Below are 13,814 nucleotides of genomic sequence, written 5' to 3' on the forward strand. Positions count from 1 at the left end.
ACAGATGACGACTCAAGAGATGTCATTCTGACCAACAGACTTATAGAAGATCTGCAGGATCCTGCTGCTAACCTTGAATGAGCTTAGCTTCCTCAAGAAGCACAGGCTGCTCTGTACTTTCTTGTAGACCCTACTCTCTACTGCCTTGGTGCCCATCCTCTCCTACCCTTCATATGCAACACTGCACAACGGTAGGTTCTTGGGAACAATGAACCTGGCTAGCATGAGGGAAGTATCTGGTTTTACTTGGGGAGGCGGGGGGGCATTCTGCATTTTAATTTCAATCAATTTGGGACTGAGTTGGGGAAGACTCTGCTGTCAGCAAGGAGTGTGTTTTCTGAACCAACATCTCCAGCCCCAATTTTAATGCACTTTAGACATACTTTTATTCATACCAGTGACAAAGGTGGTGGGGGCAGGGAGTAAGGGGTTGGTGGCAGGAAGATAACAAAGACAGTTCTCCTGAAGTTTTACAATAAATCTTGTATATTTAAAGTGTTTGGATTAGTCAGGAACTGTACTGTATGTGAAAAACGCAGATATCAATCAAAATATGTAATCTGACAAATTCCTGTGGTAAAAACTGTAAACCTGAAGAAAAAAACATGTTATGGCTTCCTTTATGTGACTTATTCAGAATGTAGTGCTTTCTGAGACCCAGCCTAATACTAGCAATGGGAAACATTTTCGAACAGCAATAAAAAACGAATTCTGACTATAACTGATCCCCTACCCCCATCTGCTCTTAGAGACCTGAAATTATTCCTAGGGATGAGGGCTGGGACTCTGCTTCCCCAGAGTGACCAGGTCAAACAGTATCAGCAGAGTGGGAGGCTGCTCATTAAAGGCAGATGCTTACTTAATGACTGGATTTTTTTTAACTATCAAGCCTTTATTTACAAGCAGGAAAGTACCTGAGAAATCAGCATTCTTTAAAAATAAAGCAAAATGAAGATCAATTAAAATTAATCAGTTTTTGGTCTTTTTCTTCGTTAAAAAAGGTCTTTCTACTCATGGCTTTTATTGATAGTTATCTTACAGGAAGGTGGGTTGTGAGAGGGGGAAGACTTGCTACAAAATGGGCTGTGAAGCAAATCCGTGACTGTGATTACATTTGATCACTGTCATATGTATATAAATCTTAGAAGGAAAAAACTTAGAACATCAGAATGTTTACATGCAAGTGTCCCTAAAGGATGACAGGAAAAAGGAGAAACTGTTGAGGTTGACACTCAAAAGAGAAAATATTGTACTGTATTGTATTGCACTACTATTTTTAACAAATTCTCATTTTTATTCAAATGAACTGCTTGATAAACAAAACCCTGCTCAAAACTTGGTACAAATTCATTCCTCTGGTGTTTTTGCTGACTAAAAGTCAGAAGAAAGTCAAGATACATGATTGATTTTTGACAATGAATTACAATTCCTTGAAGTTAAAGCCCTCCTTGCCATAACCCTAATATTTAGCTTCCTTTTTTTATTTTCCAAAGGGAAAAAAAAATAAAAAATTAGCATTGATGATCATTTTACAGTGTTTAATCATATTGTTAGAGATGCCTGTCTTATTTTCTATCAGAATAGAATTAATTTATTAGAAATTTTGGACACAACTGTATTTTTTTTTCAGGGCTACTTTTCATATCCCCACCTAGCCCGTTGCAGTGCAAAAACTTTTCTGTGTGAAGTATGTATATGTATTAGGCAGAATTTAGTTAAAGTAAATGGATTGATGTCATTATGAAAATTACCGAAACTCGTACTCAGTGATATTTTCATGTTATACTGATATATAATACATTATTTACTACATTAACAATGAACATTAACATGATCAATATGAACAGTGCCCCCACAATCCAAGCATTAGCAAGGATCCAGATACCTGATGACAACTAAACAACCAGAAACTGCAAAGTATTTTAGACGAGCACAATTCAAACCTCCACAGTGACATTGAGAATGTCCCTCACTAGTTCACGTTCAAGGATGATTGTTAGTGCTTCACAGCTGGGAAACTGAGAATCTTTGTTAAGCTTCGGGGTTCTTTGCATTTGAGGACATTAACACCAAAAAAGACTGGGGGTGTCACCATGGTCATGGAGAAAAGAGGACAAGGGTGAGGATGAGAGATTTGGTAGCATGGGAAAGTCACCTCAGAGATGGATCTGAAAGGACGAGAAGAGTCGGGAGGGGTTGACTGGAATTATAAAGAAAGGGCAGATGGTGCCCCTGGGTGTATGGTGGATGATGGGAACTTTTAACTAAGATTACTGGGGGTTGGGTGCAAATATTCACAGTCACAGTGCTATTGTCATCAGTAGCCCCTGCTTCAATAGAGGATCTATGATCTTAACCTGGCAACACTTTCAGTCGTTTTTTTCTCTTCTGGAGGCTGAACATGATGTTAATATTGTCCTCACCGGATGCTTGGCTTGCTTGCCACTGAAAACTAAGTTAGATTTACCAACATTCACCTTAATCCTTATTTATGGCAGGTTTTCTTCTGTGCATACATTCTAAGTCAGCCCAAACATCTATCAGTCACCAAGCTAGTTAGTTGTTCATTGACCATTTTTAAATAATACATCATTTTGCCCATTTTGGGGATTTCAGAGGCTATTGTATAAATTAGTGTTTAACTATGCTTAACTGAATAAATAAGGAAACATTTTTTAACAGATAAATGAAATATATGTTACCTATTGCCTGTCTTTTTGTCTGCAGGTTGTTGCTTGGCATCCGAACTGTCTTTCATTTTGGAACCCAGCGATGTGATCGCAGTAAGGGATCAACCACTCATGCTGGATTGCCAGGTGCAGGGCGAGCGACCGATTACAATCACATGGCGTAAAAATGGGATGCCCTTACCCTTCAGCCCACGAGTCCAGGTACTGGAAAAAGGAACACTGTTAATTCAAAGATTCCAGAAACGCAGAGAAGGGATTGATGCAGACATGGGCGAGTATGACTGTGCTGCACAGAATCGTTATGGCTTGCTGGTGAGCCGCAAGGCCAAAGTTCATTTGGCGTGTAAGTATTCAACTATCTCTCTAGAACAAAAATAAAAAAGTCTGAATTATTTTAAATGTATTAAAACCATATTTTTGTAAACTGGCTACATTTACTGTGTACTTGTTTATCTTGTCAGCTCTTAAAATTGTATAGATCTGTAATGACCAGGGTTTGTCTTAATTAAGTTGGGACTGCAGAGTTGGCACAGTTGATGGTACTGCTGACTTGCAGCAAGAAAGTCCTGGCTTTGAATCCTGGCCTGAGATTGTTTTTACAAGCATTTGTGGGTACTCTCCTGGTACTCCAAAGCCTGATTGTTAGGTTAATTGATCTCTCTAAATCACCAAATTCTTCATAGATATGTGTGTGTGTGTGTGTGTGGGTGCGTCCGTGGGTGTGTGTGTGTGTTTGTGTGTGTGTGTATGTGTGTGTGTGTGTGTGTGCATGGTTGTTTGTTGTTCTGTGATGGACAGGCAATGTATGTGATTGCACAATGAACGTTTAAAATTGTCAGTAAAACAATCACAGATTTCAAGAGCTAATTTCAATTATCATAGTTTCTTATTAAAACATTAATAAAATTAGAAATAGGTCTAAAATCAATAGAATTTAATGGCTGCTGGTCATTTTGTTGAACAGAATAGAATATACTATTTTATACTATACTATAGAATATACATTTTCCCTTTGGGGCGAACCCCACAGGGAAATTGCTTATTAGCTGACAAGCTACTCCATCTAATTTGTTAAATATTAATAATACAAATATAACCATAAGAGATACAGTATATAAAATACATATATGCCTAAGAGTGATTTAGGTAATTCAATATGACTGAGTATAAATAAAGAAATAAATAACAAGCATGCACATGCAAATATGTTCATCTAAAAATAATCTATAAATGAGTGCAGATAAAATTAGATTCAAGTTACTCAGGCCTGGGTAGTCACCTGCGCAGCAAATCAAACTTAAAATTCTGTGAACTAAGATCTCCTAATCACATAATAATGATTAACCATATCTGCCATGGCAAATCATGACTAATAACTGTTGTGATCAGGCAGCATGCAATCATTATAACAATAATACATTTAGATGTATTATCATTATAAATGTATTATTGTTATAAAGGTTCAGCCAAGAAAATGTATATCTGTATCAAACAAGAAGCCCTTTGTGTTACTTTGTACCCATGAAGTAGCTCCCAGTCTCAAAAAGGTTGGTGACCCCTGATCTAATGGCTACAGGCAGAAATGATTTCCTGTGGTGCTCTGTGGTATAATAAGTTTCTGACTGAAGATGCTCCTGTAGCCGGGGACACGTCATGAAGTGGATGAGACTCGTTGTCCAAGACAAGCTGAGTCTTGAACAGGATCCTTGTCTCTGACACCACTGTCAGAGAGTCCAGCTCCACTCCAACGATGTCACTGGCCTTGTGGATCAGTCTATTTGTTCTGTTGTTGTCCTTCACCTTCAGTCTGCTGCCCCAGCACACCACAGCATACAGGATGGCACTGGCAACCACAGATTCATAAAACATCCTGAGCAAAGTCCGGCAGATGTTGAAGAAACTTAGTGTACATTTTTTGTACTGGCTTTTATATTTCATTCAGTACTACTCACATTTCTACCCATAAGTACATACGAAATATGTCAATGCAATTTGATATTACATATTTCTATTGGTCTGTTCAACTAGAACAGGCACCAAGGAACATATGTGGTAACATCACAATGTATGCATTAGTCTTAAGGGGATTTTACAACCCAGCTTAATAAAGGCCCTAAAAGGCAGCTTCCAGTTTTGGTGAACTTCATTTGCTGTTTTTGACTAGTTGCTTGATGCTCAAGAAACTGCCTTTAGCAAAATGGTTCTACTTTTAATGATACATTAAAAGTATCATTAATGTATCATTAATACGTTAATGATACATTAATGTATTAATGTATCATTAATACACTAATGATACATTAATACATTAATACATTAATGTATTAATGTATCATTAATGCATTAATGTATCATTAATGTATTAATGTATCATTAATACATTAATGTATCACTAATACATTAATGTATTAATTAATGTATCATCAATTAATACATTAATTAATGATAATTAATTAATGATAATTAATTATGATTAATAATAATCAATTAATTATTATTAATAAATAAATAATTAATTATTATTTAATAACTAATATCAATTAATTATTAATATTAATTATTAATTGATAATTAATAATAATTAATATTAATTACTTATTATTAATTAATAATTAATATTAATATCTGCCATATTTAAATATGGCATATATTTAAATATGGCAGATATTTAAATCTGCCATCTGGAACATGCGATTCAAATATTTACATACAACACTAAACTAAATGTATATCAAATCCAAATCAGAGTATATAAATATTGTGTTTCTGTGTAACCATCAAATGAGAAGAAATTAACATTTTTATGTAGGGAGTTTGATTAAATGTTGTATCTGTTTAGCCAAAGTGTAACTTTTTTAAAATACAGTGAGATTTGATATGTTTTAATGTTGGCAGACTGTAATGTAGTTTGAAATACTGGTTGATTAACTTACTGGAGAAAAAGTGGAAATCAGTATCTGTAGCACAGCACCACCATGGATTGTTTAGACTGGAAACTTGGAAATTAACAAGCTTTGTTGATCTCTTGTTTTAAACCAACTCCAGAACATTATTTTTAAAGTGATAACTTGCATTGCTCTTTAGGAAATAAAATGTGAATAAAGTGTCAAAATTTATTTTCCGATTACATTTTTGCTTGACTCAGCTTTCCTGTTCATCAAGAAGAAACACAGTTGTGATCTTATTTTCATAAAGTGCTTTGCCATGATGATGTTTTATTAACAGATACCTTCTCTATAATAAGCATATATTGATTCTGGCCATGATATTAGAAACTTTGCTTGCATTTGAGCAGGTACATTTGTGTAAGTGTAAGAAAGTCTAGGAATCACAGTCATAAATTTGCACACAAAATGTATATATGCTAGCTCAAATAAATAAATGAAATTGTCTGTAACCTTGTCAGTTAATCAGTTGTTGAAGGATTACCAACAATGTTAAACAACTGCTGATTGGGAAGCAGAAACTTATTGCAAGCCAGTTTATTTTATTATTTCTGTATTTATTTACGCAGCTCTTCCAAAGTTCCACACTCATCCAGTATCCATGTCTGTGAATGAGGGAGGAGTTGCTCGCTTCCAGTGTCAAATAAATGGTATTCCTGAGGCTACCATAACATGGGAAAAAGATAAAGGACCACTGAACACTTCTGACAGCAGGTAAAATCAACCAGAAGTATGCAGCCATTTGCATTAAATCTTCTACAGGACAGGTCTATAGGACATTGTCTTGTACCTTCAGAAAAAAAAATGAAATAAGTAATGAGTTCCATTAACTTATTACTTAAAAGCAAATGATCTTGCTACTTTTATATTTATTTCAAAAGGTTAAAAAAATCAATTGAAAAACTATATATACAGTTGAAAACAAATGCATTTACTTACAGCAAATAAAAATGCTTTTTTTATTATCATTTCAGGTGAGTCATAATTACTAATATTTCTATCAAATTTCAAGTTTATTTGAAGATCACATTTCAGCAACAAGGCAACTCAAGATGCTTCCCACCATAAAACACATAAATAGAAAGTCACAGAATATACAGTCAACAATGGAGACACTGCATTTTGTCAAGTGCCATTGTTATACATCAGAATGATGATTAATGTTTCATTGATTATATTTCAAAAGTAACTTTAAACAGATGGGTTTTTAATCTAGATTTAAAGGCACTCAGTGTTTCGGCTGTTTTGCAGTTTTCTGCTTCCCAGTTCCAGATTTGTAGAAACAGAAGATCCTCCATGTTTGGTTCTGGTTCTGGGGATGCAGAGCAGAACCAGAACAAGAAGACCTGAAAGGTCTGGAAGGTTGATACAACAGCAGCAGATCTTTAATGTATTGTGGTGCTGAGCCACTCAGTGATTTATATGCTAACAACAGTATTTTAAAGTCTATTCTCTGAGCTACAGGGAGCCAGTGTAGGGACTTTAGAACTGGGAAACTGTGGTTCTTCCACAGTCTGTCATTTTTTATCATTTCAGGTGAGTCATAATTACCAATATCAGTAAGTGATATTGGAAGTGATTATATAATACACAATCAAATATTTCCACACCCTGTCTAATGCAGTATTTTTCCCCAAAGAATCACAATATTTTCTCCAATAATCCCTTTAAGCATTTCTTATAGTTTTCCCAACTTCTGCCTATCTCCTTTTATAATATATTAGATTCTGGAAACAAATAATTTTCTTAAGTATTTTAAAAGCCTTATTCCACTGTTTAATTGCTGTTGAACATTCTGGTGTCCACCAAGGAACCATCTTCTTTTTTTAATACCACTAACTTCTAGGAATGAATCTTTTGGCTGCATCAATAATACATTTACTAATTTCTAAATTTAACTCATTTATCGGTTTACTTGTATCTATATTTTTTAGGTTAACCTCACTCATCATTTAAAAATTGTCACAGTTTGCTTTCCCAAATTTCCATCTCCCCTCAATTTCTACCTGGTCTTCTTCAGTATCTATTCCTATGCTGGCAAAAATTGGATAATGATAACTCCCCATTGTGCTTTCTTCAAATACTCTCCAGCTACAAATATCAGCAAGAGATTGAGAAACCAAGGGCAGATCAATAGCAGATTCCTTACCCCTCACAAAGTCCACCCGAGTACCTACTCCGTTATTTAAAATTACCAATTATTTTTCTTCAATCACCTCTTCTAAAATTCCTCCATTATAATTATCTTGATCTCCCCATAAAGTTCTATATGCACTGAAGTTCCCACACCAAACTATTTTCCCTCTACAGTGTTCTAAGATTGAGTCAAGTTTTAACAAGGATTATAATAATTTATTATTTTAATATTTCCATCATTTGTCCAAATTTCTACAGCAATAAGTTCTAAATCTGATATATGGAGGTGTAAAAGGTTTTCCTTTTACAATATGCCACAAACAGCCCCATTCCCTTTTATCCTGTCTTTACATAAGACTGAGTAACCATGAACAATAAACTGCAATGATGGCTTAAGCCATGTTTCTTGAATGCATATTATGTCTGGTTTTATATTTAGATTATTAATGAAGCCTTTAAATCCCTGACCATTTGCTATTAGACTACGGGCGTTCCGTTGTAATATTAGAATTATGTAATAATTTGAGAAGCCTCAGCTTCAGATGATCCTTTTCCAAGTCTTAAGTTCATCACAGATTTTTTTTCCCCAAGAAGATAAATCTTTGACATTGAAAACCTTTGCAGCTACCTTTACAATGATTTTTATTTTTATGATATGTGCAAGAAAAAGAATACATTTTTCTAATGTAATGTAATATTACATTGATTATTGTCTGCCACTTTTTTCCTTCCATGAGTTGTTTTTGGAGCATTTTCAATATTTTTCAGCTCTTTCACTGCTTCAGCAGATGAATTCTCTTATCAGTTTTAACTTTTTGAATTTCAGCTGCCTCTTTTCTTACCATGCATCCTGTGTATGCTGCAGTATGACTTCCTCCATAGTTACAACATTAAACAGGATTATTTCCACACTCACCATAGGGATGTTCACCTCCACATCTACCATGTCTCTGTTTCTCTTTACAAACATCCGCAGTATATCCATATCTTTGACATTTATAACATCTGAGAGGTGGTGGAATATAAACTCTTAAATTAAAGCTCTTGTAACCAATCATCACCTTATCAGGCAGAACTCTATCGTTGAAATCCAGTAGTACAGATGTACTGTCCATTTTCTCCCCACTCCTAAAAGCCTGTACCGTAATTGTTTGATGCTTGTAATCTCTCCTCCTTTTATTATTTACTTTAGCTCCTCCAAATTTTGACATTTATAACATCTGAGTAATGATGATGATATTACTCCTTTTACTCCTCTTTCTTCCCCAACAATCTTTCTTTTCAGCACTTCTTTTTTTTACACACCATTTGTAATTTTAGAGTCTTATTCTTTTGTTCAGGATTTTTACAAATGATAAGTAGACTTCCATCCCTTAAGACTTTAGCTAGTTCTACATCTCCAATAGCTTTCTTTAATCCTTTTGACAAACTGATAGATCTTACTCCAATCATATCCTGTCCTACCTTAAATTTAATATAACTTTGAAATCTTACATTATTTCTTACATTATTTTCTTTCTTATTTCAACTCTTTCTTCCTCATCCTCAAGAGATCTTCTACCAGCATTTAGTCCCTTTTTAACCTTATCTTTCCCTCCTCCTCCTCTTCTATTTTCTACCATAAACCATCCTATGTCCATATTTTCATCTTTTGAAAGTCCCCCACTACAGCTAGCCATCTTGATCCACTCACAACCCAGATTATGCCAAAACCACTTTCAAATTCAACTTTCTACTTGCCAGATAACATTTAATCGCTTTTGCTTTCAAAAAACCTGAATTCTCTAGTCAGCTACCATCCTCAAGAGCAACTGTCCTGCAACTTTTAGATACATCCTTACTCCAACAGACTGTGATCAGCGCTGAACAGACCTGCTAACAATCCATTCATTTGATTCAGGGGTGTTGGAGCAGGGAAGCATCTGAAAGTTACAGGATGGTAACTCTCGAGGACTGGACTTGAGCACCCCTATACTAAACAGCCGTATATACCATGATATCCAAACAAATAAACTTATGTTAAGTGAACTAATTCTGCAGTAGTGATTTGTCCAGATTGCTCTTTTTTTATCAGTGGTTTGATAACTGCTGTTTTTAAAGCCTGTGGGGGGAAACACCTGATTCTATCTGCTAAATGTTGGAAAATGCTTACGGTGAGGTGGACACATGAGAATAAGTGCCTCCTATATCAAAGACCTTAAATGAAGAACAGTTAACCAGCCGTAATGCAACAGCAGGGTGTCATCATACATTGAGAAAAAAATTTGTATGTGTCTTTTTATTGAGTGTATGTAAATGTCTGATTTCAACTGTATATCTGATTTGATTCACATGTGAATAGGCACATTATCATCAAATGCTTTTAAAAATAACAGGATTAACTCACAAGAGTTTTATTTTCACATTTCTGAATGGGAGGTAGAGATATTAACAGTTTGTTATATCTTTTGGCTTCCTGTCCAGGTACACTCTTCTACCAATGGGTATCTTACAAGTAACAGGTGTAAGGAAGGCAGACACAGGAATTTTTCGCTGTGTGGCCACCAATATTGCAAACACTCGTTACAGTCATGACGCCACACTCAATGTTACAGGTACGTACACAACACTTGTGGTTGGTTGGTAGACAGACAGACAGACAGACAGACAGACAGAGAGAGAGAGAGAGAGAGTGGATCATGGCGTCATGGTGAAAGGAATAATGCAATAATGCTTGTGAAAGTATGCCTGTTGGTTCTTACCTTGATGTTCAGACAATAATTATGCAGATGAGTTATTAACTTGAAGAAAAAGCACTTATTTTTTCTATTTACTCTTATTTTCTTTCTGACATATCTACTGATAATGTTTTACTCATTTGCAGATCAGGAAAGCCAGGGGTTCCGATTTTATATTGGATGTTTTAAGGTTTTGTGAATGATTTCTTTCTTGAAACTTTTGACCAGGAAACTTATCCAATTTAGAACATAAAACTTGTTTGACATTCTGGATTACAACCCAACTGGAGTACATCAGTCACAATCCATTGATAACTTATCAGTTCTATAACTGCAATACTGCCAGCTGATTCATATACACTACATAGTATACAACTGTGTGTCAGTGTTTTATCTTAACTTATATATGTTTGTTTATTGTGCTAACTAATCAAATAAGGTGGAGCTCCTAGAATCTATAAGGAGCCAGTCATCCTGTCTGGGCCCCAGAATCTTACCATCACTGTCCATCAGACTGCCATTTTGGAGTGCATTGCCACAGGGAACCCTCGGCCCATTGTTTCTTGGAGCAGGCTAGGTACCTTGGGATTTCTCAGGCAGAATTCATAAGAAGGAATTCTGCTAAGTAACACTTATTTTTTTTAATGTAGTTTCACAAAGCATTTCTTGCGCTCTGTGTGTATGTATCCGTCAGATGGACGTTCTATTGGAGTGGAGGGTATACAGGTCGTCGGGACAGGCAACCTGATGATCTCAGATGTCACCCTGCAGCACTCCGGTGTTTATGTGTGTGCTGCCAATCGGCCTGGTACCAGAATGAGACGCACAGCACTGGGACGCCTGGTGGTACAAGGTGAGACCATGAAGATGTTGGGAATCAGAATTCTGGAAACCAAACTGTTATACCAGTGTCATAAGGTGGCATCAAAATTGTTGGGAATCAGAACTTGCATCAGTGTTTGTCTCATGTAATTATTAATAATTGCAATCAATAATTTATTATTGATCAAATTATTAATAAAAAATTACATTTTTTTTGTTTAATCAGGGCACCAATTTCAGCAACTCTGGAGTCATAAGCTAAACTCAGTCTCTCCTGAAGGAATTAATTCAGGCCACCGGCAGAAGCAACTCTTCACACAACAAGGAATGATCATTGACACACTGATGTCTGATCAAGTCTGAGAATTTATTAATAAAATAGCCCAACTTTACAGTTGAAATATTCTGTGAATAACATATTTATTTAACTACTGGCATGCAATCTAGCTACTAATAAAAAGACAAAAATTAATATGTATTTTGAATAAAATCAGAATCAAATCAGATTAATGAACAAACTGACAAAATGAAATGGAATATTAAAAAATGGAATATTGAAAAATAACTTCAAAACTAACTAATTTCAAAGGGAAAAATCAGATTTGCAGAACCACAAATGCAGTACAACAATGTTGTAGAACAGCGTATCCTCCTTCCTCTGCCAAAGGAGGAGGAAGGTCAAACCAAAAGGGCAGGAAGTTAGGTCACTGTACAAACTCAGACTGGCCCACCACTTTGAAAAAAAGTTGTAAAATTCAACCATGTGCTCAGGCTAATCTTCAAAAGAAATCTGGGTTCAAGCCCTGTACAACTGCAAAATAGATATGAACTGGATATCAAAGAAAGAAGAGAATAAGAAAACACAAGGGAGAAATGGAGAAGAGGTCAGGCGGCAGGTAAGCGGGGGTGGACTGGGATTTCCCGGGGTGTTTTCGGGTGTGGGGGTTCTGCTGCGGAACCAGCTAGTGTCTTGGGAAGATCCAGCGGACGGCGTTGGAGGGCGGACAGATACGGACCTCAGCTCACTGGGGCAGAACGAGGAAGGCAGCCAACGAGGGGTAAGTACGCCAGGTACAGCCAGGAGCTCAAAAGCCTCGAGTGGTCGGACCACGACGTCACGAGAGAGTTGTCTGAAAAACGAAGAAACACAACAGGAGTCACTGGGAGGTTCACAAGGAGTCAACAAACGCTATATGATGGCCTGCAGTACCATTACTGGTTAACACTCTGGCATCGATGTGTTGGCTGACTCCACTCTTAAGCCTCTGCGGAGATGAGACAATCACCGACAGGTGTGAGGATCCCAGGGTCGCCGGTCACGCCCACCAGAGATCATCCACCAGGCGGTCCCTGGTGGAAGGAGCGAGAAGCAGCAGCAAAACAACCTGAGCACCCAGGATCACCACAAATATAATCAGTGAAACATTAAGCAAGAATGCAACAGAAAAGCAATTTACAATAGTCTTAGTTTAAAAAAATGGAACGGGCTCACTTTGAGTCAATTGTCAGTCGGGTAAAACGAATGTCCAAAACTCCAAAAATTGATGAACAACAAAAAAAAACTCATTCTATTCAGGCAGATGTGAGGGCTGGCATCCCATATGGACTTTCTCAGCAGAACCTCTGGTACTTTGGTTTGGAAAATACCAAGGAACCTTCTCATCAAGGAATGGAGAGATTGCCACAGCAGGCCTCTGCAGGTAGATGTGTCAAGAGACTTGCATATCTCTATGGGAATGCAGAATCGTGGGGTACGCAAAACAATTTCTAGAAATTCTCCAATGAACACTTTGAAGGTTTTGAGACAAATCTTCTTCCTGGCCAGCAGGTTAGAAGAAAAAGGTTCAGAGATCTCGTGTTTCAGTTGGAGGTTGACTCCAAAGTAAGTCTCAGGTCTTACTTTTGTAGTGGGGGTCAGTTCTTATCTGATCACCTCTGAGTTTTATTCCAGTGACGGATTTTTGGTAGTGATATCTTCAGTAGAAAATGAAGATGAATGTGATGTCTCCTAACTGGGTCATCCAACAAGGAGAAATTACTACTGTAGGACTCTCCACATAGTCTATTTTAAATTCTCTCAAAGTTGATTAATAGTTTTCTCACCTTCCGTGGGTGGTCTCTCTTTCATCCTCTGAGCTCGGGTCCTCTACCAGAGGCCTGGGAGCTTGAGGTTTCTCCTCCAGTATCTTGGCTGTGCCTAGAACTGCACATTTCTGGACTGAGATGTCTGATGTTGTTCCTGGGATCTGTTTGAGCCACTGCTCCAGTTTGGGGCTGACTGCCCCGAGGGCCCCGAGGGCCCCGATGACCACAGGCACCACTGTGGTCTTCACCTTCCAGGCCTTCTCCAGTTCCTCTCTGAGGCCCTGGTATTTCTCCAGTTCCTCTCTGAGGCCCTGGTATTTCTCCAGTTTCTCATGCTCCTTTTTCCTGATGTAGTCACTTGGTATTGCTACATCCACCACAACGGCTTTCCTCTGTTCTTTATCCACCACCACAATGTC

General features: G+C 37.0%; 1 protein-coding gene across 1 annotated transcript; it reads left to right on the forward strand.

The window, feature by feature from the left end:
• The first annotated feature begins 2,730 nt into the window (after positions 1-2,730).
• On the forward strand, positions 2,731-11,673 carry LOC106942070 (immunoglobulin superfamily DCC subclass member 3-like). Its single transcript, XM_015025248.1, has 6 exons — positions 2,731-3,033; positions 6,205-6,349; positions 10,235-10,365; positions 10,928-11,065; positions 11,183-11,341; positions 11,591-11,673. The coding sequence occupies exons 1-6, from the start codon at positions 2,802-2,804 to the stop codon at positions 11,671-11,673; spliced, it is 888 nt and encodes a 295-aa protein (XP_014880734.1). The 5' UTR covers positions 2,731-2,801.
• The last annotated feature ends 2,141 nt before the right edge of the window (positions 11,674-13,814 follow it).

This window comes from Poecilia latipinna, unplaced genomic scaffold (assembly GCF_001443285.1).
Source record: "Poecilia latipinna isolate Pla-1442-1.1 unplaced genomic scaffold, P_latipinna-1.0 Scaffold4023, whole genome shotgun sequence".
In the NCBI taxonomy this organism is placed as follows: Eukaryota; Metazoa; Chordata; class Actinopteri; order Cyprinodontiformes; family Poeciliidae; genus Poecilia; species Poecilia latipinna.

What these genes read in the sequence shown, in the direction of transcription:
- LOC106942070 (XM_015025248.1), top strand. Translation starts at nt 2,802, where the DNA reads ATGCTGGATTGCCAGGTGCAGGGCGAGCGACCGATTACAATCACATGG. An exon ending in GGCCAAAGTTCATTTGGCGT is followed by an intron (nt 3,034 to 6,204) that starts GTAAGTATTCAA and finishes TTATTTACGCAG; the next exon opens with CTCTTCCAAAGTTCCACACT. An exon ending in CTGAACACTTCTGACAGCAG is followed by an intron (nt 6,350 to 10,234) that starts GTAAAATCAACC and finishes CTTCCTGTCCAG; the next exon opens with GTACACTCTTCTACCAATGG.